Source organism: Aptenodytes patagonicus, chromosome 6, assembly GCF_965638725.1.
Source record: "Aptenodytes patagonicus chromosome 6, bAptPat1.pri.cur, whole genome shotgun sequence".
Classification (NCBI taxonomy): Eukaryota; Metazoa; Chordata; class Aves; order Sphenisciformes; family Spheniscidae; genus Aptenodytes; species Aptenodytes patagonicus.
Genome location: NC_134954.1, coordinates 19,371,174 through 19,398,286, shown reverse-complemented (window position 1 = coordinate 19,398,286; position 27,113 = coordinate 19,371,174). Strand labels below are relative to the sequence as shown.

Here is a 27,113-nt window from a genome sequence, read left to right as displayed (position 1 = left end):
AAATCTGTTAAGCAGCCTCTCGGTAAATCAGGGAACAGCTGAACAGAAGCTCAGATAACTGAATTTTCACTGTTGATCATTTCCATCAGTCTTTTCGCTTGTTAAAAGCAGAACTCCCCCACATACGCTCCCTCCCTCAACACACAGTGTGGTCCTTAGCTTCTGATTTGATCATGGAAGTAATTTTACTTTGGTCTGCATTTTGCTTTGATTTTTATTTGTTAAGGAAAGAGTTCTAAGCATCAGGATGATTTTGTTTTGTTAAATGGAGTTGTTAGCTCTCTTGGCAGGAGTCTCTGTACAGACTTTGCTTTGATTTCCCCTAAGAATACCATGTGTTTGAAAAATATTGGCTTCTTGACACCATAGTGCCAATGACCTCTCTTTCCAATAGAACAAACTCAGCTTTAAATTATTTTTATTAATCAAGATTTTATCTCTTACCAGAGATGGAGAGTTTTCCAAAATCTTTTTGACAGCTACTGTTACAAGCAAGAGGTGAACCAGAATTAACGATCAAGGGTTACGGGCCTGATTCCTCCTGTTACTTACCAAAATGTAAATGGGGGGCAAAGCTCGCTCATCCTCCTGCAGTTACACCAGCACAAATGAGATTAGAATCTGGTTGTGTATCCAGGAAAATGAAAATGTCATGGCAATGACTTGTGTCCAACTTCTGAAATAAACAGATCAAGCAGGAATAATTACATTTCTCTTTCACCCTCTCTGCACACAGATAATTTTCACCATCCTTTGATGATCTGTATGGAAAATATATACGATAATGAATACTTCCACACCCATTGCTAGTTTGCAAGAGTAGTGTAGCCACTTAATAAGAAGAAACCAGCAAGATGATACACAAGGTGTTGAAGTGCCAAAAGGCCAGTGTATTTTCTGAAAACTTCCTACTTAAAATGTGGTGGGTTTTTTGGGTTTTGTTTTGTTTTGTTTTTTTTAAACTTACAGTAGCAAAGGGGAAAAAAAAAGTGCTGGGTTGTTTTGTTTTTTTTTTTCTTTGTATCCCAGCAGTATGTAGAAGCCCCGATCATGGACAGACACCAGTGCAGGCACTGTCCAAGGAGGCAGTAGGGATAAAATCAAATGGTGCAAGAGCTGCCAATTCCCTCTCCGTTGATTTCCAGTGCAAGCAAAGATACAAAATATTCAGATGTACTAATTGAAACATACTGTGCTTTTATTTCAAAGTTTTTATTGCATGGGAGAACTTAAAAGATTGTTCTAATCTTAATTAACCTGGTTTTGATACTTCGTAAGAAAAAGCAAGCTGTTCTAATAGGAATCCAGCCCTTGCTGCTCCTGAACTTGCATCTACTTTAGACCCATCTGGAAACTCAAATGTGGTAGATGACTTGAAGAGATAAATGATTACTGAGTTTTTTTCCAGTCTGGATCAGAAGTTGAATGTTAGAAATTTAATGAGACAGCTTGCTATTGTGGGATTTGGTACCCCATCGGAGTTTCTTAAAATCTTTGAATAGTATGCAGTATTTATTAGGTCTGAGTTTGGGCTTATTTTGACTCTAACTGTCAACTTTCGGGTTTTCATGCTCTGTCTTTCAAAAGATTTGGACTGCTGTCCATTGAAGCTTTGAAGAGATAGGTACCATTAAAGAGGACATGTTTTTCAGACTGTCTTTGTTGGTAGATTGTTAAACAAAATATCAGCTTCCTCTGGAAGATCTCCAGTAATTTCATGTGCATTTGTGACCAAGCACATACTGCCAGGCATTTGCCTCCTAAAAAGCAGGCTTATTCTTCTGTGTCTGCTAAGCCATGTGCATCAGCCTTAAAATGCTGTCTGAACACTGACTCAACCTGGGAGAAAAGAGCAGAAAGGTGTTTTCAGTGCATTACTTCGTGTTCTGTTTCCTGACGTATAATTATGTATTTTCAAACACACATACTATAATAAGTGAAACCTATTCATTTGGAGGGCAGGAGTTTTTCTTTCCCCCCCTCCTTCCTTTTGAATTATGATTCACTTAATGTAAGATATTCTGCCTTCCAAGAGACAGAAAATTGGTTGCTTCTGCCAATATTAGGAGTTATAAACCATTGCTTGAACTTTATGATAGCATTAATCCCAGTGTATAGATTGTTACTACGGTTAAGGACTGTCTTACCAGCTCTAACAGCCCTTCGTATTGCTTCAGGCCATTAAGCAACAAATTGTCTGTAAGGAATAATTTGTTGCATTTCTCCCACCTTGTTTTATAATGAAAGGTATTATATTTAATGTTATGCTCTCTTGGGTTCAGTTGTCACCCCCAGACAATGCCACCCACTCTTCAGTCTATATAACTGCCCAGTTATTCCCTGTCTTGGGAATACACTTTGGAGAAGATGAGATGAATTTAAAAGTATTCTGAAGTAATGGCAGAGTTTTACTTGTTGAAATTGTGGAGTTCAGCAATCCCATGCAATCTGTGTTCTAATGGTTGTGGGATATTTTTTTTAGTCCATGACAATTTCTAGGACAGACAAATACAGACTTCAGTCTGCTTTGATCATCTATTTGCATGTCAGTATTGAGTTCTATGAATGCATATGCTGGCTTACAGAAAGTTATGAAAGAAGAAGAATGTCAAAAGACAGAATTACTGATGAAATGTAATTATGGAATAAAATAATTACATAAAATTGGAGATGTGACAAAATTAGAATATGACCCCATTTTGAATGGAGACTATGGAGATGTTTCATGTCATCTTCTCACTTGCATTGTGTTTAAGTCTGATTTATTCAAACTCTGATTGATTCTAAGCTGTGTAATGGAAAGGAGAATCAGCCCATTGTTCTTGATGGATCGTTCTCTGTTTACAGCTTGTTTTGACAAAGAGAAGAATAAGGGCTTTTTCAGCCTCTGCAACTTTTATTGTAGGTTAAAGAAAAAAGAAGCAAAGATACAAGTTCTTACGACACAACAGGATGGATAGGACTTGCTTCTTAGCAGCAGCAGTATTGAATTGACTCACTGTGTACTACTGACAGGCTAAGTACCACCTGCGCATAAACAACATCCCTGTCTCCATACCTCTGCACAGGCAATGGTGGAGCAAACACACTGATCTTGAGCTGGTGGGCCTTGCTCACTGTTCTCTTGTTTCATTCTGTTATTCCGTTAGAACTAATTTTGTTTCTCTGGAAACTGGCTGAGAACTGGCCCAAACATATCTCTGAAACTAGGCTGAGGAGCTGGGAGTAATGAGCAATTACATTGTGTATATCAGGAATCCACATGGGAGTTCACAGGTGTGGAAAATGTTGTAAGAAATGTGTTTGATGGTTCTTTCGTTCTTCCTGGACCATTTTCTTTGTATGGTTCGCTTTGAAACAAATGCTGGATTCCAGCCATTCCTAGTGATCTGCCCCAGACAGGTATTAGCATTTCACAGTTAGTGATTTGGGCACGGTGATTTAAAAACCTGTTACATGCCTTTTCTCCTTCTGCTGTTAGACTTGAAGAGCCAACAAAGCCAAGAGACACCACTGTAGAGAAGGGTGTACATTAATGAACTCCAGTGATTTTGATGGAGCCGTACTGACTGGCACCACCCAAGGAATTTGCCTGAAGTGAGAGATGGATTGTATTTTGGTTTCCTTATTATTGAGACAATTGAGTTTTTTACATCCCAGTTAGCTTAGAAACATGTAAATTTGTTGAAAGCTTTTGGTGACACAGGGAACAACAAACAGGGGCGTCTGATTTTCCTTTTAGGGTAATGTAAATCAGAAATAACTGCTGAAATCAGTGAGCTACGCAAATGTAAAAGTTGAAGAAAGCAAAAAGCAAGTCTGTCCCATTACCATTTTACTTGTAAACTCAATATATCTGATAAAGAAATCATTTAGAAATAATAAACATGCCATTTTTACAGTTGCATTTCAGAGCAGAACCACACTTGAAGGGCTATAATTGTGACCTACATTTTGAATTATTTGATAAGGCTGATCCCCCATGATGATCTCAAATTAAAATCTTATAAATTACCACTTTCTGGCAAATAGGCTTGCTGTTATCATTTCACTCTGACATTTATTCTTTGCTATGGGTCACTGCTTTATTACTGTAAGAGCTTTTGGCCAAGTGCTGTTCCCAAAGCATAGGAAAGATGTTAAAGGTTAATTTCTTGCAAACTGTGAGAAAATGTTACTTCTCATTCATTTAGACTTGCATTACTGAATTTGCATTCTTTTTATAGTATGTGTATTAGAATGTAGCTAAAATCCCTCACAGCAAATCAACCAATAAATTGCACTGAATTACAGTACAATAATGAATTGCTTGTCATTTGGTTTCCAACAACAATAACAAGAACATTTTTTTTTATGCTCTTGGCCAGACAATTAACATATTCTCTCTTGGTGTAACTCTGAAGTCTTTGGAGCTCTGCCTGCAGAGTATTTGGCCCAAAAGTTGCAAGTGCCATAAAAGTTGATGGTCGTGTCTTCATCCGAACGTGTCTTGGGCTATAGCCTTTCTATAAAAAATTATGATGATGAGAGCTAATATTTGGATCTACTGTGTGCCGGGTCTTCAAATGGACAGACAATTCCCCTGGAAATTTGCAGCTGTACCTCAAAGGTAAAACAATTCTTGGTCGGCCAACACAAGACCAGATGGGCTGATTCCCCCCAGGAAGAGCCCTGTGAAGTGTTTGCTCTGCACATAAGCAAGATTCATTTGGGATTTGACAAGTGGACTGTATATGGAGGACTTACCAGGATTTATCAGACCCACCCTTCAGGTGGTGACAAGGCCAGAAGGCAGCAGGAATGAAGAGAATGCATAATTGGCCTCTGAATATATTGTGGTTTATATGATTTTTAAGGTATTAATGTCTACCTTCCCAGTGGGAAATTCTGTAGAGGGAACTGTTAATTATCTCCATACTCAGTTGAGATTGAGGAGAAGGAGCTGAACAAGTATGTGATACCTACATGTTGCTTGTGCAAGTACTTCTTCCCTGGGCGATCGAGGTTGTCCTTAAAAAGAAGTGGGGTACAGCATGGGGTTGATAATAGTAAAGGCACCCCCCCATACCCCCCAGATCCATTTGGTAATACTCAGAGGAATTCGGCTAGGTAGAGGAGGAGGGAGGGAAACATTGACACAGCTCTTTACCAGACAGAAATTATTAAAAACTGAATCATGGTCTACACTGTGTGAGCTATCACCGGTAGTTCCCTGAAGAAATAGGTTAATAAAGTTGTGGCCTAATTAAATCACAGATCTTGTTTGTCTTCTTGCCTATTTGAGACTGACATCTTCCGGACTTTGCCATGACACCAGCCCAGAGGCTTACATGCCTCGTGCAGGACAGTGCAAGCAGGTGAGATGCTTTACACATCGAGTCACTAAAGTATTCCCCTCTTGCACTGGGTGGGGACTTGTATCAATTAGTTTATTGTTTACTAGTTGGGGTTGCAGATAGTTTATGCTTAGCATCAGGAAACATCTGTGTGATCTCTCCTGAGGCTTTTGTCATTACTATACTGTCTAGTCTTAATTCTTTCCAATTATTTTGGCGATTGTGCAGTCTCCCTCTCCTGCCAAGTTTGGAGGCTTCAGTAAATAGAAAATTAAATGTGTAACCTGGGTGTATGAAAAACCTATATATCATAAAGGCACTGCTTCACTTTGCACTGCATGACTCATTCTTACAGTAAGAGGAAGATTAGCTGTGTTAGCGAGGATTATGCAAGGTTTACTTCCGTGCCAGCTGCTAGTTATTCATAATTGTGGGTTCTTGGGGAGAGCAGGCAGGTTGCACACCCTGTGCCTGGTACCGGTGGATCGTGGCCTATCCCAGGTTTGACACTGGTGGAAGCTGGAGTTGGCTCCCAGTAAGACTGTGTAAGAGTTTGGTACCAGAAACCAAAGTAGTTCCTCATTCCTGGCACTGAATGAGGTTCGTTTGCAAAGTAAGAGTGGTGAAATATTCTCTATCGTGCTATATTGTCCAGTGTCAATATACTATAGGGAATACATATATAATATTTGAGCTTCACATCTTACCCTTTTATGGCTTCACTAGGGTTAAGATATGAATCGGAGTGTTATGTGTGTCCTTATTGAGTATATATTCACCATAAAGTATAAATCTGACCTTTTGAGATTTTATTTTCTTCTTCAGTTTGTAAGTATATTGTATGTATGCTTTAATCCTGGTTTAGGCTTTTATTTTGAGTTAAGCTCACTGATAGTTGTCAGTGAAGGATGTATAGCTATGGCTACGAAATTCAAGAAGCCACTGATACAATTATAATAGCCCCAACAATAGCTCTGACATTCATTCCTCACAGAGCTGGATTTTTGATTCTCATTCATACCTAAAGAAGTGCTAATGAGAACATTTTGCAGTAACTTCTATAACTTTTCACTGCTTTTTTGTGTAAGAGTTGGAGCTTTTGTTTGGATTTGTACGCCAGCTTTTTTTTTTTAATAACTCCAAGTGGATGAGATTTTTTTCTGTAGGTAACATCAGGGGCTGCAAGGAGGAGAATGACAAAAACATGCTGGAGATGAAAGACAAAAACATGTTGGAGATGAAAATAGATCAGTATTTGGCACTTCATGCTGTTTAAGAAAACATTACGTTCTTTTTAATTTAATTATTTGGTTGATGTAAAGAACTGTAAGGATTTTGCCATTAAAGATCTTATTTTACATCAATATACGCATTGACTTTTGGACTAGTTCGATATCAGGCATATTTTCTCCAACGACCCACAAGTCATAATATCTGTGCCAGTCTATTTGACAAACGAGTCAACTGGTGGGACCTTCTGACTCAAGGAAATCTAGCCTCTCGTTGGTAGGCTATTTCCTTAAACTGTCTAAGGACTTAGCAACTGAGTAGGGAAATACATTTGGTGATGGGTCATCCAGTCTTAGTGCCATAATACAAACTGTGTTAAAGAATATACAAAGGAAGTGTCTTGAGCTTAGAATTTTGTAACTTGGATGACAAACTTATCAGTGCATTCTGAGTTGCCTGTAGATGCTATGTCTTAACTATGAATTTGGAACTCGTTGTGTTTAAGTGTCAATACCAAATAATCCTTTTTTAACCTTAGTGGTAATTAAATCTCAATGTGATTTAATTCTGATGGTTTTAAAACTTTATCATCTAAGTATTAACACAAATAAACCAATTCCATTTTTTCATTACTAAGATGATGCACAATTATCTTACATCTTGAAGGGGTAGGGTTTCTTTATTTTCCTGGAGTCCTCAGCCCAAACTTGCTGTAACAGAAATGCTGTTTGGATTTAATTTTTAAAACAAATAGTGAATGTAAAAACCCATTCTGTTGCTTTAATAAGTCAAAATAATTCATAAGGGATACAGATTGCAAACTACTGACTTGAAATTTTTAAGAGATGTTCTCAAAATTTGTATTACAAAACGGCTGTACCTTCCTCTCCCTTACACCGTCCCTTGCATCACAACTCAAATTAGGTCTCTTATCAGCCTGCAGCAAGGACTACGGCCATATCTCCAATATCCTGCAAAGAGAGGATACCACGCAAATATGGGGAAAGTGGCAGTACTTCTATTTATTATTAAGTGTATGACAAGAAGAAACAAAATTGTTTCAGAAATGAAATATGATCCTTTCAAAATCTTACGCCAGGAGAGAAAGTGAGTGTTTCTCTGCACTGTAGAAGTAGGACTGGTAACAATTGTCAATTGAGTGGATTAAGGAGAATAATGAGTGTCTCTCTTCTCGTATTGTTCTGCTACCCTGCTCTCCAGCTTCCTTCAGACCCTCACTCTGGATGTCTATTATATATTTCATTAATAGAAGACTGTATGAATTTGTCCTCTAGGTAAACACATTTCTATTTTAAAGGGTGGTGAAATTGCTCCAAGATACAAGTAAATGATCAAAATGTGCTGTCAGCTCCAGGTGTAATTTTTGGCTTATTGATTTTGTCTGTGGTTAGCTACAGTACGTTTAAAACCAGACAAGTAAGGCAATGGAAAATAGGGGAATATCCTACAGTGGCATGGGCTGGCCAGATGATGCAACAGTTTTTTCTGCTGTAAATCCTGGTCTTGTACAAGTTTAAAATAGAAGGGAGATTTCATTTAATCTAAGTAGCAGAATAAAAAGGCAGAAACACAGTATTACCTGTAGGTATTCAGTGTCAAGGCTCCTGAGATGCTGTTCGACTAGGTTAGTATTCTTCTAAATTTAAATACACAGTAGTACTTTTTGAAAATCAGTGGTACAGACACGCTATTTCTCTTTGAGTAATAATGATTTACCACCTTTTGTTTTATCTTTTGAGGGTCCAGGGTAGGAGCATTACCGTACTGAAACTAGATCATATTTCTTATATCCTATTTCATTCTCTTTAGCAGCATTTGACAGGAGAAAGAAGAATATTACGTTTCCAAACTACGGAATACTCATACTTCCTTATGAGAATATTATAAAACTTAAGTTATGAGGCAGATTTTAATATCTTCAGTCACATGTACTCAAAGCAGGCATAAGCAAAATAGTAACTAATGTAATATATAAGGGAAGTGTTGATATTTAGTGTGTAGCAAGGACTTATGACCATTTTATGGAGATTTCTAGACCCTGAGATTTAATAATCTTTTTGATTTGTCACTCTGATGGCATGAAAGTGCCTATGAATTTATTCTAAATAGAATTTTCTAATAATCCTTAGGAAAATTAGAAATACATGGCAGATTTACAAACCAGCCATTTATCTGTTGGGTTAAATGTACTAGCGTGATCTTAACAAGCCATGTCGTCTTTTAACACATGCAAAGGATCAAATTATCTGCTGAAAGACTGACATAATGTAAATGTAACATTTGCTGGACCTCTAAACCCTGTGATTAAATTACTGTCTAAATTATTCTGCAATATGAATGTCGCCTACAAAAAGAAAAGCTGTAAAAGAAATGACTGTGACATCTTCTGGGTTTGCGGTATTTCCATAATGAGTATTTGAAATGAACAGTTTGTATATATAACTCAAAATCTTAATGAAATAAGAAGAAAGAAAGCGGGGGATATGACGTGAAGAAAAACTTACTCTACAAAGAAGCAAATTTATCCCAGGGTTTCGGCAAGACTTTGTTAGTGGAAGAAGCATGGCGCAATTAAAAGGGGAATTTCATCCACAAATCAAAACTTGTCACTCGAGAGATGCTTTCCCTACCTTCCTTCTGTGGATGTGTCGGGTAATCAGTGGCAGGTAATCTGCTTTCACTTAGGAGTTTGAGAGAGGCACATCTGTAAAATAGCAAAAAATAAAAAGGGAAGACTGTACTGAAACACTGGTATTGCAAGTAATTATGTCCCTGAAAGGCTGTGTATAAATTGTTCCCTGCAAATAGGTATCTCCTCATGCAGAATAACTGATCAGTTAACTTGTACTGTATCATTAACTCATGGAAATTATCTTACTTGTATTTCACTCATTCAAAAAATTAAAATCTAGCAGAACAAATGTGCTTCAGCAAAAGGAGGAATTGAACGTTTTATTAATTGGCTATTTAGTAAGCTTATAACAACAACAGTGGAGAGAGGCAGCACTTCACAAAGAGTCGTTAATTGAGCCTCGTGGTATACCTGCGAGGTGAAATGACTGACTGATACCCCTTTTCCGATTACATAGCACTAGAGTCCACGGTGACAGAGAGTTAATGTTCCCCTGAAAATCCGTAAAGACCAGGTTTTTTGCTCCTTTAGTGTCTCCATGAAGCCTCAGGTGGAAATTCAGCACAGATGGGAAGCAGCAGAACTGAGATGCTCAGAGTAACAACTTGATACCCACCTTCACTGGGAAGTTAAAGATTTCTCTAAAGCTCAACTTTATTTCTTTGTTGGAGCTTTTACTCTTTGGTGGAGACCTTTTTCTCTCTCTTTTCTGTTCCTCTTTCTTGGGGGAAGGATTTGAGGAGGATGAGGGAGGCTGCAGGAGGGAAGGGCAGCTCCGGGGCCTCGGAGAGGGAGTGCTCCTGTTGCCCTCCGCTCACTCCGGCTCCACTTCCTATTCGCTGATTGGTAAATGTGTAATGACAGATAAAAGGAGAAAAATGTGTCCATTTCACTAAGGCAAAATGTTACATTATTGTTTTTAGAGTGATTAATTTGAGCTCACAATAAGGTAGACTGACAGAGAAATGAAGATTTAAAAAGGATTGTGGGGAGAGAAAGGACAGGTATATAAGCAAACCAGCGTCAAGCAGACAGTATTTTTGTGTGTTTTCAGGCCTTCCCAACCAACTGAAACATCCAACTCAGACTTTCTCCCCAAGAATGTCTTGTAGTTTGTAAGACACCTTCTTTCGTTTGTGCTGCTAGCTTTTCTTTCTGTCTTTCTTCCAGAAAATAGGCACTGAGAATTTTGTTTTACCCAATAATACTAACCTCTTTCTAGGGAGAATTTTTGGAGTATTTATTCACAAGTCTTTATTAGAAGATGGCCAGTGCTGGTTCTCAGCAGATGGATTTGTGGGGTCCTTTTTTGCATGAATCTTGCATTCTTTGAGGTTTGTTGTTACTCTAAGGGAAGTTCGTCCAGATCTCTACCATCCCCAGTGATGTTTTGTAATTGAGAAGACTGGTTCCAACACATGGGAATCCCTCCTTGTTTTCTCAGCAGCTCAATGGGACTTCTTGACTCTCTTTATGAATTATTGTGGTTGTAAGTTGTAATGACTAGAAAATTTAGTGTGAACTTTTTACCTGCAATGCATATGTGTTATCTTTTCTCAGACAGCGATGTTTCCCTGAGACCCTTATTCACTTGCTTGCTTCACGTGCCAAATCCTATAATAGGAGAATCAGTTGTATGTTTTAGATATAACCATCTTATTCAAATTCTGGGGAAATCCAGATGTAATTTCCAGATTAGTTCGTGTTTCCACAAGCCAAGCGATTGTGATACTATTTTCAGATGTGAAGCAAATCTCTCTCATTCCTACAAGACCATTCAGAAATACTTGCCTCTTCTCCCTGTCCCCCCATGTGATTTCATTCAGTGAGAGTGAGAATGAAAAGGCATTTAATTCAGGTGGTTTTGTAGTGATGCTACCTGTTTCAGCATACTGCTATCTGCCACTTAAATGGGATGTGATGGTTTGTTTCTTTTTGCTAGAAAAAGCTTTTTTTTTTTTTTTTTTTTTTTTTTTTTTTTTTTTTTTATAAAAAAGCCTACAGGTGTCCTACTGGTTTCCCTTCATCCAAACACTTCCTGTTGTGCAGCAAGAAAAGCAGAAAAATACTGGGGGAGGGGGGGATAAAAATAGATAAATAAATAAAACCAAAAACCCAAGAAACCCTCTAAACTGACCCCCCTCCCCAAACTATTTACAGATTCAAACAAAATGGCATCTTAATGTTTGAAACTTCCTTTTTATTTATACCTTGTCCTCACTGTCACTTACTAATGTACCACAGCCCCTACGCAAGTGGGAGAAGACTCTGCAGAGTGACTTACTGGTTTGTTATGTTTCCTCTTTTGAAGTGGAAATACGATTTTCTGTGGAACTGTACCAAAGTTACCTCCAAGATTTGTTTCACTTTTTGTTTGAAAAGGAAATATTTCTGTTTTTCCTTTCTCCTCTCCCTGTTCCTGTTTGGTCGGTGTGCCATAAATACATCTGAAAATAGCCCCTGCTCTAAGCAGTTCAGTTTGTAATTGAAAATACAGGGAAAATAGGTAAACGCGAGAATCAGTGGTATGTATGCTCCCTGTTTTTCCAATTTATTCGAATTCTGGAGGAAATGAGATGCACAGGAAAATAGATGAGTTTAAATGCTTTGAGGGTGAGGGTTGGTCCTATATTTGATTATCTCTGAAATATATATTGCTCTTAGTTATACCATAATCCCTGGTAATTGAGAAATTTGGCCATTTCTAGCACAAACATAAGTAGTTTTTCAATATCTTCCTATTGAGCTTAAATTACCACAGGTTTACACTTGTGTAACTATAAGCTGAACTTTATCATTAATTTTTCAGCATTAAAAAGAAAAAGTAGGCTAAACTTCAGCTATAGATGAAGTATTTAAGATAATTTCCCAAAGCCCTTCATAAATATGACATTGATTCATTGATATACAGACCATTAGCAGTTAGTCTCCTCTGTTCATCTATCATTTCAATTATCTCTAGACTTCCCCAGGGTCTTTGACAAATGGGAGACAATTTGCATTTTGTACGTTAATGACCTTGGTTGAATTTGTAATTTTATTCCCCCCATCTTATAATTATACTTAGCATTTGAGGGGAAAATCCCACAAAACTATAGTCAGCCAGTTCGTAATTTAATCAGAAGTGCACGGATGCTGAGATGGGGGAAAAGGAAGGAAGAAGGACAGAATTACATAAAAGGATTTTGCACTTTGCGAAGAGCTTTTACCTGAGGATGCTGAAGATTATTGTATGTTAAGTGTGAGGAATGTTACATCTCCGGGTCGCAGGCTTAGGACACCAGTTAAAAACACAGCCTAAATCTTGGCCTTACAAGAATTGTTGATCTCCCAAACCAACTGATTTCTTCCTAGAAATGCTGTCTCTTGGTCCCTGCTCTGACGATGGTGCACAAGAGGGATTTCAGAAAATGATCCCTTAAAAGAGGGGGGGGGAGAAGGTAGGGGAAAAAGAGCCGCGTCCCACCGCGTTGTCTCCTGCGTACCACATCTACCCCTGGTTTGCTGTTTTAAGCTCCTGTTCTCAGTGCAGTTCTTACATACAGATTTGAGCTTTTCTTTTTCTTTTCATTTTTGTCATCGTTTGAAGTGTGAAATTATTTTCAACAATACCAAAGCGTTCATTAAAGGTATCTTCTGATAAGCATGTTTGTTAACATTTATTTTTGTGAGTTTTCCTACTGGGTCTTTTTCAACCATGCACGTCAGAAGAGGCAGGGCTGCCTCTGGGTGTTAATGTTTTCATATTAGATGAGGCACAGGTATCTTTGTTTTAAGGATGGCTTTTCATCCAGAAGTGTTGCAAAGCTCTTCTCGAGTAGTACGTAGACAGACTTATTCAGGTTTCTGGAATACCACTGATCCAGCTGCAGGGAGGCTACCCCGCAGTGTTTAGCGCAAAGACTGAGAGTGTCACCTGGTGACTGCAACACAACAGGGATGTCAGACCTGACCCTGCGTGGAGCCAGCATGGGTCCAGCAGAGGTGCACACTGGGGCCGGGCTGTGCCTCACCAGACTTTGGGAGTTGTCACCACAGAATATTTCACTAAAACCCCTGTAATATTCAGTGGGAAGGTGAACCGTGGGCTATACTAGCACCATGGTTGGCTACTAGGTAAAAAGGCCAGTTGCTAAAACAATTTCCATTACTAATTTTGGGTTGTCTAAAACTCCCAAATAATTTTTCTTAGCTTTATGTTATATAGAAGGTTGCCTATTAAGTTCAACTATTGCTTTCCTCCTCTCCGATCTTTGAAGCTGTGGCCTTTTGCTCTAGTGGCGTAGTAACCAGGTTTTAGTGTTACATGTGTTGGTCACTGTTCACACCTTTCCCACATTTAAAAAGAAAATGTGCAGAAGTATCTACATATTAGCAGTTCTTTTCACTGTTTGTTAATGCTCATAATGTGGGATACCCTGGAGAACAGGTATTATAAGTATTTAGTAGGATTAAGCCTTTTAAGCTTCTAGGTGGGCCAAGGAATTGGTACAGTGTATGGAGAAAAAGTAAAATTCACAACTTTAAGTATCCTGTAATTGAAAATTCATTTGATGGCCTTGCGGTATCAGTTCCTTCACCAGAAAGCTTCACGGCCAACTTTCAGGATTTTGGGGTGGTATGTTGTTTTTTAACACAGGGACACGTATGCGGTGAATGCATCCCATGTGATGAAGATGATTGCTGCCTTCTCTAGGAATGTTCTCCAGTTGTTAAAAATTCACCGTTGCCATCAGTAAGGGCAGTGTGGTATCTGAGATACCAGAGTCTTTGCCTTTTCCTTTGAACATGAAATCACTGCAGTGTCTCAGACAACATTAGGTGGTAACTGTTGGCAACAGCTATGATGTTAGGAGTGACGTATGTTTCTGGCTAGATTTTTCAGAACCATCCATAACATTATACTACATATACTATGCTCATATATCACACTTTTCTTTTGTGCGTCAGAATGAATTTGGCTGTCTCTTCCATGCAAAAAAGTAATTAGGCTGGGTTGAATGCGAGGAATTTATTTTTTGATTGGAATCGAAAGGTGAAATTCCAAATGTGGAAACTCGAGCTGTGAACTGGCGTCGACCTACAGCCCCGGCACCGCTGCTCTCCTGCATAGATGCTCGTGCTTAGGAGGGAGGTATGCATATAGCAAGAAAGGTCTTGGTTTTAAATAGTGCTCAATCCAGTCTGGAGTAAGTTCAGGCCAGGCTGTTCAGCCTTGGATTCTTCTGACGTACGTTGTACAACTGTTTTTCCACATGCTGAAGAGCTGGCAGCATTTGGTTTGAAGAGGTTTGGTTAAATTAGACGCTCTGAGTGGTCTGTAAGAGTGAGCTAAAGATCAAGGTAAACATATTTATTGATTTATTTCCTCACTCTTTTGAAAACGGGACTTGGACTCCAAACAGTGCACGTGTCTGTGGAACATACTTGTCTTTGCCTAAAGTTATGTGTGCTGCACACAAGTGCTGGGTGGATGCGTCTTTATTTCCACACAGCCTGTATGGCCATGTTTGGATTTTTCTGCTCCCAATAGTGTTTGCCCTTTGATGTCTGTTTTTAATTTATTGAATATCTACAATAGATCTTAAGAACTTTAAATTTATTTCTAATACATGTTCTGTTTAAGAGTATTAAATGTAATACTTTGACCTTACCGCTGCTCAGAAAAATCTAGTTGGTTATCCTAAACCCAACAATTTTATAGGAGTGTGGTGTTGTTTAAGCTTTTACAATGGTATACCCTTTGTTAAGGGTGAGGAACATAAAAAGTATCTGCTGTTTGTGGGGAGAGAGGTAGAGGAATGCATGTTTTAAAGTGTAAAATGATCGTGTTTGAAAAGACCAACTGATGTAGTAACTTTGAAGTTTTAAATTATTTACACCATCTCACTGATGCCTTGCTGAAAGCACAAATGCAAATTTCTTTTTGGTTATACCCCCTGAAAAAATTTGGTATGACTCCATCAAAACCAGATGCCTGACATCCAGATAGATTTAAAAGGCAAATTCAGTTTGTATTGGGAACCAGAGTGTAAAGTTTGGGTTACATAAAACTGGCTCTTTCTGGCTCTGGTATGAATCGGGTTTAGCAATGCAAGATTAACAATTTCAGCCCTCTAATTTCTGCCTGTGATCACCTTTGACATTTGACAGTTTAAAAACCTTGAGATCACATATTTTTATAACTAGAACTCCCAGGCTGTAAAACTAAGTGTGCTACCTCTGCTAATGACAGCCGCCACACGTGGTGAACACATGTGCTTGCAAAAGCGGTGAAGGTCCCAGGTTCAAATGCCGGTGTCAGGCTGAGGTAACTTTCTGCCAAATTGTTCTTTCTGCAGAGTGTCTGACTTACACCATCACGCTGAGCCTGATTTATTTGTTTTAAAGGAGACCTCTGTGCTGTTCTGCTAGGAAAGGCCCCGAGAAATCACAGCTGTTCTCTGCTACTCATTGTTAATTTAACTGCAAAAAGAAAATCTTATTTCTTCCATCCTTTGCTTCGAGCTTGTCGCTGGTAAAAACTGTATTCAAGTTAATGGTTTGTACACTTCTTTTTTTCAAGCTTTGATATAACTCCATATCCAAGTTTAAGTGTCCTGCTTGAATTCCTTAGTGGGAATTCCCTTCCAGTTAAAGGATGTTCACCTCACTGCGGTTTCTGGTGAGAAGGATCCAGACCTCTGAAATATTTAGCTCCCGTTTAGCACTAAATGAAATAGCTGCCTTTCTGAAGCACCCAGCGGCTTCCTTTCATCGAGGTGCTGGGCACCGAACAATGCTGCTCTTTGTGTGTGTAGGCTATTGCATGCTGTGCTCCTTAGCAAACCTGCCCTGCAGTCACAATAAGCAATAGTTAACAAGCACCCATTGGTGTCAGATAAGTTAGAAGAGTTCAGAAGACAAATTAGGCAATGAAGTCTCTGGGAATAATGACTTCCCTTGGGTTTCTTTACAAATTAAACTGATGAAGATTTAATCTTTTTTTTTTTCCATGGGTTCCTTTGCCCTTGACGCACAAGATCAGTTACTAGAAGACACAGTGACTGACTGCAGCTAAGTGGTAATGGCATATGTCTGTGTAAACCAAATAACGAGTTCTCATTTATGTCTCTTGTAAACGAGTGACCTGGTTGTATAGTTGTGTTTCAGCCATGCAGAGAATGATTATGGAAAAGTTATTTTCTGTAGTAGAAAGTGAGATGACTATACAACTATAGTTAGCGCAGGATTTTTGTCAGGGCAGTGAGTAATTCTGCCCACATAGCTGTTAGGAAGATCTTCTAGAAATGCAAAACAAAAGATGGGAGAGAATATTCAGGAGTACATAGGAAGAAATACATATTTAACCCATTTAAGTTAGTAGCGGATGTGTGCCGTTCATTGCTGTTTGATCTAATCTCAGGCTATATCTGATGATGAGTAGAGTCTGTTCTACTGGTGATTGACATTGACTGGCAAGGACAACTATTAAGAAATGTAAGAAAAGAAAATAGGAGCTTCCACTTAAATCTCAATAATTAATTCCACTTCTAAACCAGAAGCTGGGCACGCGTCATCCTTTCTCTGCTGAGAAACCTTTTACATTCATTTCAGTTTGTAATGGTTTTGGGGAAAAAAAAAAAAAAGAAAAAAGTTTTCATTATTCATGTGAAAAATGAACTAATTTGCTCACATGCTTAGTGCTGGGGTTAATTATATTATGAAAAAGAATACTTCATAAGGAACTGGCTTATTACAATAGAAGTGCCCTGAAATTTAAGCTCCTTAATTTGTTAGCTTGCTCCGACTGTACTGTTGTAATAATCAGCCTGTTTATATGTTAAGCAGCAACTTCTGGACTCCTGGCTTTGGTCCCGTAATGGGGGCTGTAGGCAGGCAGTGTGGTTTGACATGCTCTCTGCTGGGGGCTTCCTCCTGCAGCAGCACCGATTGCTTTGCACCTACAGTTCTGGCCACACTGCTGGCGTGACATCAAATCATGTTTTGTACCAGGTGCGAGCCTGCCCCAACGTGAGTTGAAGTACCAAATCTGCTGTGTAATGCTTCAAGTCCCTTTTCCATAGCGTTGCAGTGGAAGCGAGGACACTCCTGGGTTCGAGACATTTGTTTTACAGGCTTGGAGAAAAGGAGCCATACGCTTGCTTAGATTGATCAGTTCTTTTTCTGAGTACAGAATAAAGACAGAGAAAGAGACAAAGCTAGAACAAACACTTACTTTATTCTACACTTACAATAATACTTTTCTTTGTCATCTTTTCTGCAACTAGAAGCTAAAACTGTGATTTGAGTTTCCTTTACATGAATGTTTGGAAGCCAATTTCCAAATAAGCCGTTCTTGTAGCGCCCAATTCCCTGTTCCTGCATCCTGCTGGCTGGAGCTCGCCCTGCTCAGACTCTTGCTGTCACAAACTCAAATTGCTGCTATACATAGATTTTTCAAGTAATAGTATGGCAGAGATTTTAAACATCCCACGTTGCACATAGTACAAAAGTATGCCACTACTGAATTGGTAGAATCTGACCCATCATTACAGGTTTTACCTGGAGCAAGCATATTTATTTCTGTTTGAAATTTTCCATTCACCTTTTATCCTGGTGAGTCTGAAAGGCATCAACAACATACAGCTCTATCTTTATCTCTGCTTTTGTTACTTACATGTTGGACTATTGCAGTGCTTTTCATAGGAGGTGACATCTTAAATCTCTTAAAAATACAGGTTGAGCAGAATGCACGAGCCTTTGTTTCCTTGCTGTGCTTTTTTGATGCCAGTGCTGAGCTTGTGTTTGGTCCTGAAGATGTTGGCAGTAGCTAACCCATAAGTACCTTCAGGTTATTTACACTTACATATATACTGGCTGTCACTCTCCAGCTGTCTTGGCCTCAAGCTCCGTAATTTTGCATAGCCTTGATGTTTTAAATATATGGAAGGAACTAGTTCTCATAGAGATTATAAAACTTAAATCTTAATGACTGTAAATGCTAAGCTTTTAGAAATGACCTGTTTTTTCTATATCCTTTTTCAATTCACTTCTGATGACCTGATTTGTTAGGAGATCATAGGAAGCTGGAGGAAAGGCAGAACTTCTGCATGTAAATTTTCTTGAGATACAGGAGCAAGAGAGGAAAGTTGGACATCTTGTTGGGAATAATAGAAAATCCTGGGAAAGAGCAGCCTTAGTTTGTGACCAAGTGACTGATACCTTCTACTGATTTTCTTACCCAGGAGAGCAGAAGGCAGCAAGATGCAAACCTGTCTCAGGTTCACTTTGTGAACTCCCCTTTAGGCACCAGGACTTGGCTTGGCTGGAGTCAACCACCTGGCTTGCACTTTCAATTCATGCTTGGGATTTAGCACTCAAAGCATAAAAGAAATCCAGTTGCTAAGAGTCCTGAAGTCTTGCTAATAATCACTGCTTTGGAAATGATTTTTAAAGAATGTTTACCTGCCTGCAAAATATGTAAGGGCTTATATTGTGAAATCAAACTTTCGAAGTTCAAAGTCTTTTCTGCTGCTTGTGTGTGCATAACCAGCACTTGTTGGTACTGGAAGTTAGATATTCCCCAAAGCAAATGCATTTTTAGGGCAAAAGCACTTTTAGACAAAAGCAAGGGCTTTCAAGGATGTCACTGCAGAGTCCTGAATTCTTCCTAAAAAGGCTCCATTTTGTGGCATAAAAAGTCAAAGCAGAAGGAAAGCCATCTTGGCAGAGCTCTGATGTAAGGAAAGTTGCAGTACAGCAAACGGTGCTTTCTTTTATGTTTTGCTCATAACCATCATAGCAGGCAAAGGCAAACACTTGTCTAATTTGATAAAATATCTTTAATTGCAGCAACGGTACTTGAGGTTTGGGCTGGATGCATAAGCTCTGTTTGTAATCATAGTTCCAGCCGTACTCCACAATCATCTCCAATCATTGCCAATTAGCATCTGTTAGTCTGTTGTTGCTTAATTCAGATGTTCTAGGATGTTCAGTTGCATTATTCATACCTTGTCTGGGAAAATGTATTTTAAAAATGAGTACTATTAGCGGATTTCATTGTACTGTGATAGATCCCCCCTACCCCACCTCGTTTTAGTTATTCTAGTTGGTGTAGAAAGGAAAACTTCGTGCATGATTAGGTCCTGCGTTTCACTTTTAGGAAATAGTTGTTCCTGCTTGATAGAGAATTTTAAAGAGGGATAAAAAAAAAATCAAAGCTGATATGTTTTTACATAACAGTTTGGTTTTGGAAGTAATTTTTGCAAAAACATTAGGACCAAAAAGGGGGGGGGGGGGGACGACACCAACAAAAAAGAGAGAGCAGCCGTGTATAAGGTTATGGAGGACTGCCATAACCAGCGATAGAGATTTTAAAAGGACTTTTAAATGTGAATTTTGAGAACTGAGTCTAGTCTTTAGTTAACAGAGAGCAGGAGGAGGAGAGCTTGGGGTGGAACAGGCCACCTCTGTGCCTGCAGCGGGGCACTGAACGCTCTTTGCTATTGCACAAGATTAACTACAGGTCTAGTCTAACACAGCAGTGCTTGCCAGCATCTGCGTTTTTAAGAGCTTGTTGTTTCACTTATTTAAACTTTGAGCCTGTTTTTTCCCTCCACAGATTTTTATTCTGACTTCCAAGGAGTTATTCTTAATGTGAGCAAGTGCTAATGATTGATGAATCTGTTTGTTTTTTTCTTCAGATGATGATTTTAATAAGGAAAAATTAATACTAGCAAAGCATGTTCAACAAGGGGCTTTGTTTGATTTTGGCTTTGCATCTAAGTTTCATGAAATGGAAATTTTTAGTGCCCCAGTGACAAAAGCAAGCAAACCATGGCAGAGACCCACATGCCCGGGCCATGCACGCATTTGTTACGTGACTGATGTTCTCTGCGTATATGAATGTGACATGGGGATAAAGAGGAATGAGTGCAGCAGTAATTTCCTTTTAAGAAAAAAAAAAAAAAAATTAAAAAGAGGAGGTGATAACTTGTGAAAGCACAAGTACTACGGCTGCCAGTGGAGACAGCGGCAATGATGGCTGTTTCTGGGAGTTCACGCATGAAGAGTCTGTGCCAAACTCTCAGCTAAGTTTGCTCCACTAATCAGACGCTTGTTAGTAACAGCTCAGATTTACGATACTTCATAACAGCAGAAGAAGAAATATTCATCCTGTTATTGACTTTGTAGAGGAAGAAAACCTAATAAAGCATTAAGAGTGCTTAATCAATACACGTGTAGGACTGCGCTTGACTATCAGAATGAGCAGCTTTGTTTTCTATTCAGGCAGATAATTTATGGTTAGCACTGGAAGTGATGGGTGTAATTTATGTTTTAGGGACAATTACTGTTCAAAGACAACTGTTACAAAGCTCTTGCACAAAACGAAGAAAAAGACAAATGCAGTCTCGGGGGTGTGAGCATTGTGCGTGCCAGCCTGTCCAGTAAATTTGTTCATTACATTATATTTACGTATAACGTTGCGATGATGTATGTGCATATGCATTAGTGTGAACTACGTTGCGTCATAGCAGTGAGTGGCCTTTAAAGTTCAAATCAATTTTCTCAGGTTTCAGGATTTTTTCAGACATATGGTTTTGGTTGCAGACCATCTGGGCCATAATTTTAACAAACAGTGTCTAAACCCGTAAGTTAAGGAGCTACCTATTTACTGGAACTTTAGCACTTTTTAAAAATTGAATCAAATTATTTAGAACTATAAATGAGAAGTGGTCAAGTATGCATTATGATTTGCAGGCACTTGCCTATAACACTTCCTTATAAAAGTAAGTTGTAATACAGTTGCATATATACTCCTTTGTTCATGTACCAGGCACTCAGATATATTAAGGTACACATATAGGTGCATGTAAGTTGCACATCATAAACTATATTTAGGCTTTGATTCTAACCATTATGAGGGTTTTGTACCTGAAAGTATTAGAGTTATGTTTTCTGAGTTAGGAATTTACATCTCTAAATTGCTATTAAAGTCAATATGAGCTGCCAGTGCCTGTTAGAGAGAGTAATCAAACCTCTTTCTCAGATAAAGATATTTAACATTTAGATTCCTGAAATCAGACCATCTTCATCAGGGTATTCAGGAGAAAATCCCAACTGGGAAGAAGTGGTTTTAGTGAAATGCTGCTTTCCTCCTAAATAAATATGTTCTCATTACTTTGACCCCTAATTGAAGCACGGCGTGTTAGCTGAACACTTTTAAACTAATCAAAATAACCTCCTCTCTCCATGATGGTGGGCTTTGTTCATGTGGTATTGCAATAACAATGTGAATGATTTTACAGATTTTATTCCACTTCAGTGATTTATTACAAGTCCGGCAAGCTCTGACATGCACTGAAGTCAGCGGCTTACGGGTCAGAGCACAGGTTAGCCCCAAAGGCTGGTCACTGAAATGGCAAGTTTGCATGTGGTTGCATTAAATAAATAAAGTTGTTGCTCACATACAGCTGATAAATATAGAAACCTTGGAAAACAGGTTTTAAATAGTGGGCTGCAGTTATGAGATTCTCTTTGGTATTTTAAAAATGAATTTTTATATTAACACCTATTGCATAAACTTGTTATACAGATAAAATATACTCAAAAATACTTTAACCTGTAGGCAGTGGGTTAGCTGGTGTGTCCCATAGATCTAAACATACAAATTGTTGCCAAAATTAAGTGGTGATTCAGTCCATTGTTTTCCTGCTGCAGAACAACGGCCTCTCCTTGCAGGGTCATTCCTGCTCAGTGCAGATTCTTTCTCCTTCAGCCAGTCTGTGCAGTCGTGCAGTCAGGGCAGGCTTAATCCCTTGCTGCTTTTTAAAGATGCTGAATTCAGCTCCATGCCGAGGACCTGCAGAGCTGCAGCCCTCACCAATAGCTCAGCGTAGAGGTGTGTAGAGGAGACTTCTGCCCTAATGTATTTCTGCTCTTCAGCAGAAGACTGATTTTTTTTTTAATTATTTTCTTCATCTGCTTGCTACATTTGAGAGCTAGTAGTAATGCAAGTCACTTCTGTTAGATTTAAAATTGGAATTATCAATGGAAAACACTTTGTCCAGTGTCTGCTTTTATATGAAGTTTTCATTTATTTGTAGGAAACCTGAAATCACCTAGACTTGCATAAAAACTTGGTGAAGCGTTGTTTTCCCTGGAGCCAGAGATGTCTCGGACTTCCTCTGCAGTGTGATATTTTCAGACGGGGAGTGAGTAGCATTAAACAAGACTACAGAAGTGAAGGGATTGGAATCAGTCCTCTTTCATTTAACTTATAGCTCCTAGGCATATTTAGTCAGGCGAAGGTGGTCCGTTTCATGAAGAAAAGTCATGCTTCCCTACATATCAAATATTTGACGAGATTTTTAGATAAAAGAATACCTTTTTATGTAGTGCAGTTCTATAATACCACATGTGCAGGGAGTGCGGGACATAGGGCACGTGTCTACAGTCCACGTTTTTGAATACTAGTGGATTTAAAATACGCTGTGGATTTTTTTTCCGCACGTATGGTAGACAGATCATATATAAAGTTAATATCAAGTTAATCTAGGTGAGGGTTTCTTCAAATTTTTTTTTTCCTTAAGACTTCACATAGCAGGATTGAAAGCTCACATAGAGTATGTCCCACGGATAATGTTTTTGTGTTGCAACATTGGCTCTATAAATAAATGTGAAGCATTGCAGTAGCAAACATCCCATTTATTTTTTTGAAGCGCCTACAGCATGTCATTACAGATGGATTGATAGTCTTGATAACATTGAACTTTTGTCAGACCTAACCTGGCAGACTTGTTACATGTCAGAAATTTTCTGTCATTTTTCTTTCTATTCAAAAGGCAAATATATTTGCAACCTTGAACGACATTGAATATAGAAAGCAGACAGAAATTTATCATTTGACAGAATTGTTTTTGTTCTGGGTTTTTTTTCCCCCTCTTTTTTATAGTGGCAAATCTGTAATTGGATTTTAAAATTCCGACTACTCTGTGTTTTAGGAATATAGAACAGCTGATTGCAGCTTATAAGAGCTACATGAACCGTCTTTTTACAAATGTAAAACGCATTCTTTATTACTTCACATTCAGATCATTTATTTTTGTGCTTCTTGGACTGAGGCAACTTCTGACCTTTCTTACTGGGTTGTACAAAACAACTTGGCAGGGTACAGGCAATGGAGAAGGTCTTGTACAGGAGACAGTACAGCGAAGGATGCAGATGCTTAGAGAGCAAATTTTTATAACGCTAAGGTTAAATAGTTTATACCTAGGGAGGGTATGCCTTCAAATGTGAGCGCTGTGTAATAGGGATAAAGCGGTATCACAAAGCTTATTTTGGTGTCTTAAAATAAACTATAATTTAATTCTGAGTTATGCTGATTAGCTTTAAATGAGGTTATTTGTTTTAAAGAGACGTGGATGAAAAGTCAGGTTTTCTGCATATAATAGAAAAAGCAGTGTATTTCTGGTGTAACAAGCAGCAAAGAAAAATGGATGAAAACATTTCATCAAAGGATGAAAACAAGTATTAAGACAGGGACAAGGAAATCCTGGACAGAGCATTCAGATGACAGAGAGTTGGAAGAAGATGAGGTTATCAGTCATATAGCACCACTACTTTTTGGGAGGCAAAATTCATAGGTGGACCACAGCATTTTATGCTGAACAAGAAAGAAAAAGATTTCTGATTGCTACTAGAAACACGCTGCAATCAAAGGGAAAAACATTCTGTACATTAGTATGCAATAGCACTATACACTTCCGAATATATTATACCCTAGTGAAATCAAGAGGATAATTATTAGCTCCTCAGCTAGAAAGGTTTTCTTCCAATGTTTTGGTTCAAAATACAGACACTGGTGTTAATAAATTGGGCTGTATATCGTAGACCACATCACTTAGGCAATATTTTATGCTAGGAGGTCATGTAGCATTGTAGGTACCAAACACAGTGTAGAAAAATAAAGTAGTTCTTCCCATTATTTTGTTTAAAAAATAAAAAGAGCAAGAGATTTTATTAGTTTTCAATACTGTTAGTATAAATAGAAGTCGAAGCTGTGGAGCAGGGTTATTATGTGGCTCATTACTGTTTATTACCACAAGGCACATCAAGATGTCTGCTAGTTAGAGGGAGTAAATCATTTGGAACATGCCTGTTTTGTCGATCTTCTGCACAATGCTCAGCGCTAGCGTGCCTTCTTCCAGCGCTTTGAGGAATATGTCTAAAATCTGTCGCTTGTCATATGTTCTCTCCGTCTCTTGCTGAAGAGACGTGAACAGACGAATGTCTTATTTTGGTACGATTTGTTTTTGCATTTTGGAGCAGGGGGGAGTGTTTTTCTTCGGAAAAGTTTCTGTCTAAATTGTGTTCCCATGAAATCAGGAGAAGAGCCTTGACTTCACGCGAGTTAGGATTTGGTTTGTTGTGTAGCTCTGAGACAACTGAATTTTTTTTTATATAGCTTGCCAGTGTTTTTCAGTATCACTGGGGACAAAGAAAGGTTTGTTGTGTCGGTCATTACACTGAATTTAGAGCCATAGAGAAATGGGGTGGTTTTAGAGTTTGTGCCTCTTCAGCTGCACTTTAGTAAATGTTGGCGTTTCATGATACACTTTTCTTTTAGCTTTTTAATAGTCTGAAACCTCCCCAAAAATTTCTTTTAACCTCTGGTTTTTAGGCAGGATCAGAAATGAGCTAATAAAGTTAAGCTCAAGCTCATCGAAGAACTAACAAACCTTGGTAAATCTTAGACTTTAACAGCTAAGGATTGCAGTTGAAAGGCTCTCATCTCTCTTGCATGAATGTGAAATTCTTTTTTTTTTATTTGTCTCTATAGCACTTTGTATTTCTTTTGACCAGAATCTAATTAGAAGTTTTTTAAAAATCCGCATTTCCCCATTAAAGATGCAGAGTGCTGCTAATAGGAAGTAGCTGCCTGCGATTTTTACAGTCATGATGATGCTTATCTTCTGTTGCTTAATCCTCCTCCTCCTGCTTTTCTTGCTCTCTAGCCTGAATGTAATGTGTGATGTCTACCCGTGCCAAAGGCCTTGGGATGAGAGATCTATCACCTGTGGCCTCAGGCCAGGCTTTGAGAACGTGGTGTGTCCCCTTAGCCCTGGCTTTCTCCTCACCAACACGCTGAGCAGGTCTGCTCTGTGACCAAGCCAGTTCAATACATTTGTCAAAAACATTGAGAAAAATACACCCACAGCCTGTTATTCTTACGCAGGTTCGTTGCTGTCCCTGCTTACCCCTGCACCGATGAATTATGTGTGTGTGACATTAACACTTCAGAGAGAGCAAAGCAAGCAAGAAAGCATTGCATAAGCATGTGTTCCAGAGTATATGAAATCAGTGCAGCAAATAGCTGCTGGTTTTGTTATATGTACTATCCCATTTGACAAATTTTCTAGTTTGGAAATACTTCCATGCTATCTGTTGTCTCTGATCCTGTTCAGCAGAACAGCATTACTGGCCTGATGATTTCTGTCACATTTCTTCGGAAATCCTTACGCAGGATATGTAACTACACGGGTTAAAAAGAAAATGTCTTCGCTATTGATTTTTCTCTGCCATTGGCTAGTCTATTTACTTACTTATTTATGTGGTTCTTTAATGTTCTTCATTTATGTGTAAAGATCTAATTTTTCCTATTCAAAATCACGCAGGCAAGCACAAACTTGATCAGGTGAATATGTAAGGTGTGTAGGTATTAGTGCACACATATCCGAAGGAAAGAAGGACCTTAATGGATTTACATCTTCCAGAGGTTTTTCATCTCTGCCATGACTTCTAGAAGCAACCTAATGCACAAATGAGCTGGTGGAAATGACAGTATAAAGACTGTTCCTGATCTTGTTGCACAGAAGTGGGAAGCTGGTGAGTGGGCTATAGCCCACTATAGCTATAGCTTGAGCTGGATGGACTCTGCAGCTTACCTTGTGCAGAAGTGGGGGAGGAATAATCCCACCGTTGCACCTCTTGGTTGAGTTGGGGGGCACAGCAACATAGCTGGGAGTCATTGCGCCTGTGGTTGCCTTCAGGGTTCTTGCTTTACGTCTCAGTAACTTTCTCACTTTGTCACATCAAAATCGTACATGATTGTCCTGAAATAACCAGGTAATGTGGTCAATGCCTGCTCTTTACTGACTGCTGTATATTTTCTTCCGACAGACGTAAATGAGTGCACCACTGAGAATGGTGGATGTCATGACCAGTGCTGTAATACCATTGGCAGCTACCACTGCAAATGTCCAGCTGGCCAGAAACTGGAGGAAGATGGAAAGTCATGTGGAGGTAATGTTTTGTACTGTGTCTCACTGCTATTAAGAAATCAGAGAAGACATTGGAAAGGAAAAGGAAATGTTAGCTTTTATCTGGAGCCAGCTGAGGAGCGTATACTCAGAGTTGTCAAGAGTGCAGATTTTCTCATGTCTGGATTATGAAGATGTAAGAACACTTCAAAGGGTTGGGTTTTTGTTTTCTTTTTCTGAAAAAAATGTTATCACTTAACTTGGATTGGCTGCGCCATGTTCTGCTTATGGAATTTCCATCATCAATTTAAAAACCTGAAGAAAGTGTTTGTATTTGATAACATTTCATCTGTCTCTAAAACAAAATGGTTTTTATCAGAAAATACACATACATTTTTGCATTTCAATCACAATTCCACAGCTAGAGATTAACTGAATAAAAAAGGATTTAAAACCACATGTTACGTAAACCCATTTGTCTTCTTCCTAAGAGAAATGTAAGTCTAGTTAGTGCATTATGGGGGGTAAAATTTGTTCTTATGCAAAAGCTTGACTTTATGTAGAAGCTAAACATTGCATAAGCTTATGTTAGAACACATAATGAATTATGGTTAGACTTCTTAAAGATGCACTGGTAAACAGAGAGTGGGT

The 27,113-nt window shown here is 38.7% G+C and overlaps 1 protein-coding gene across 1 annotated transcript in view; it reads left to right on the top strand.

The window, feature by feature from the left end:
- LOC143162610 (uncharacterized) overlaps nucleotides 1–27,113 on the top strand; it is a 207,406-nt gene that overhangs the window by 86,717 nt on the left and 93,576 nt on the right. Inside the window, exon 5 of the mRNA XM_076343293.1 lies at nucleotides 26,383–26,505. Coding sequence (XP_076199408.1) covers nucleotides 26,383–26,505 — 123 coding nt within the window. The remainder of the gene's footprint in view (nucleotides 1–26,382; nucleotides 26,506–27,113) is intronic.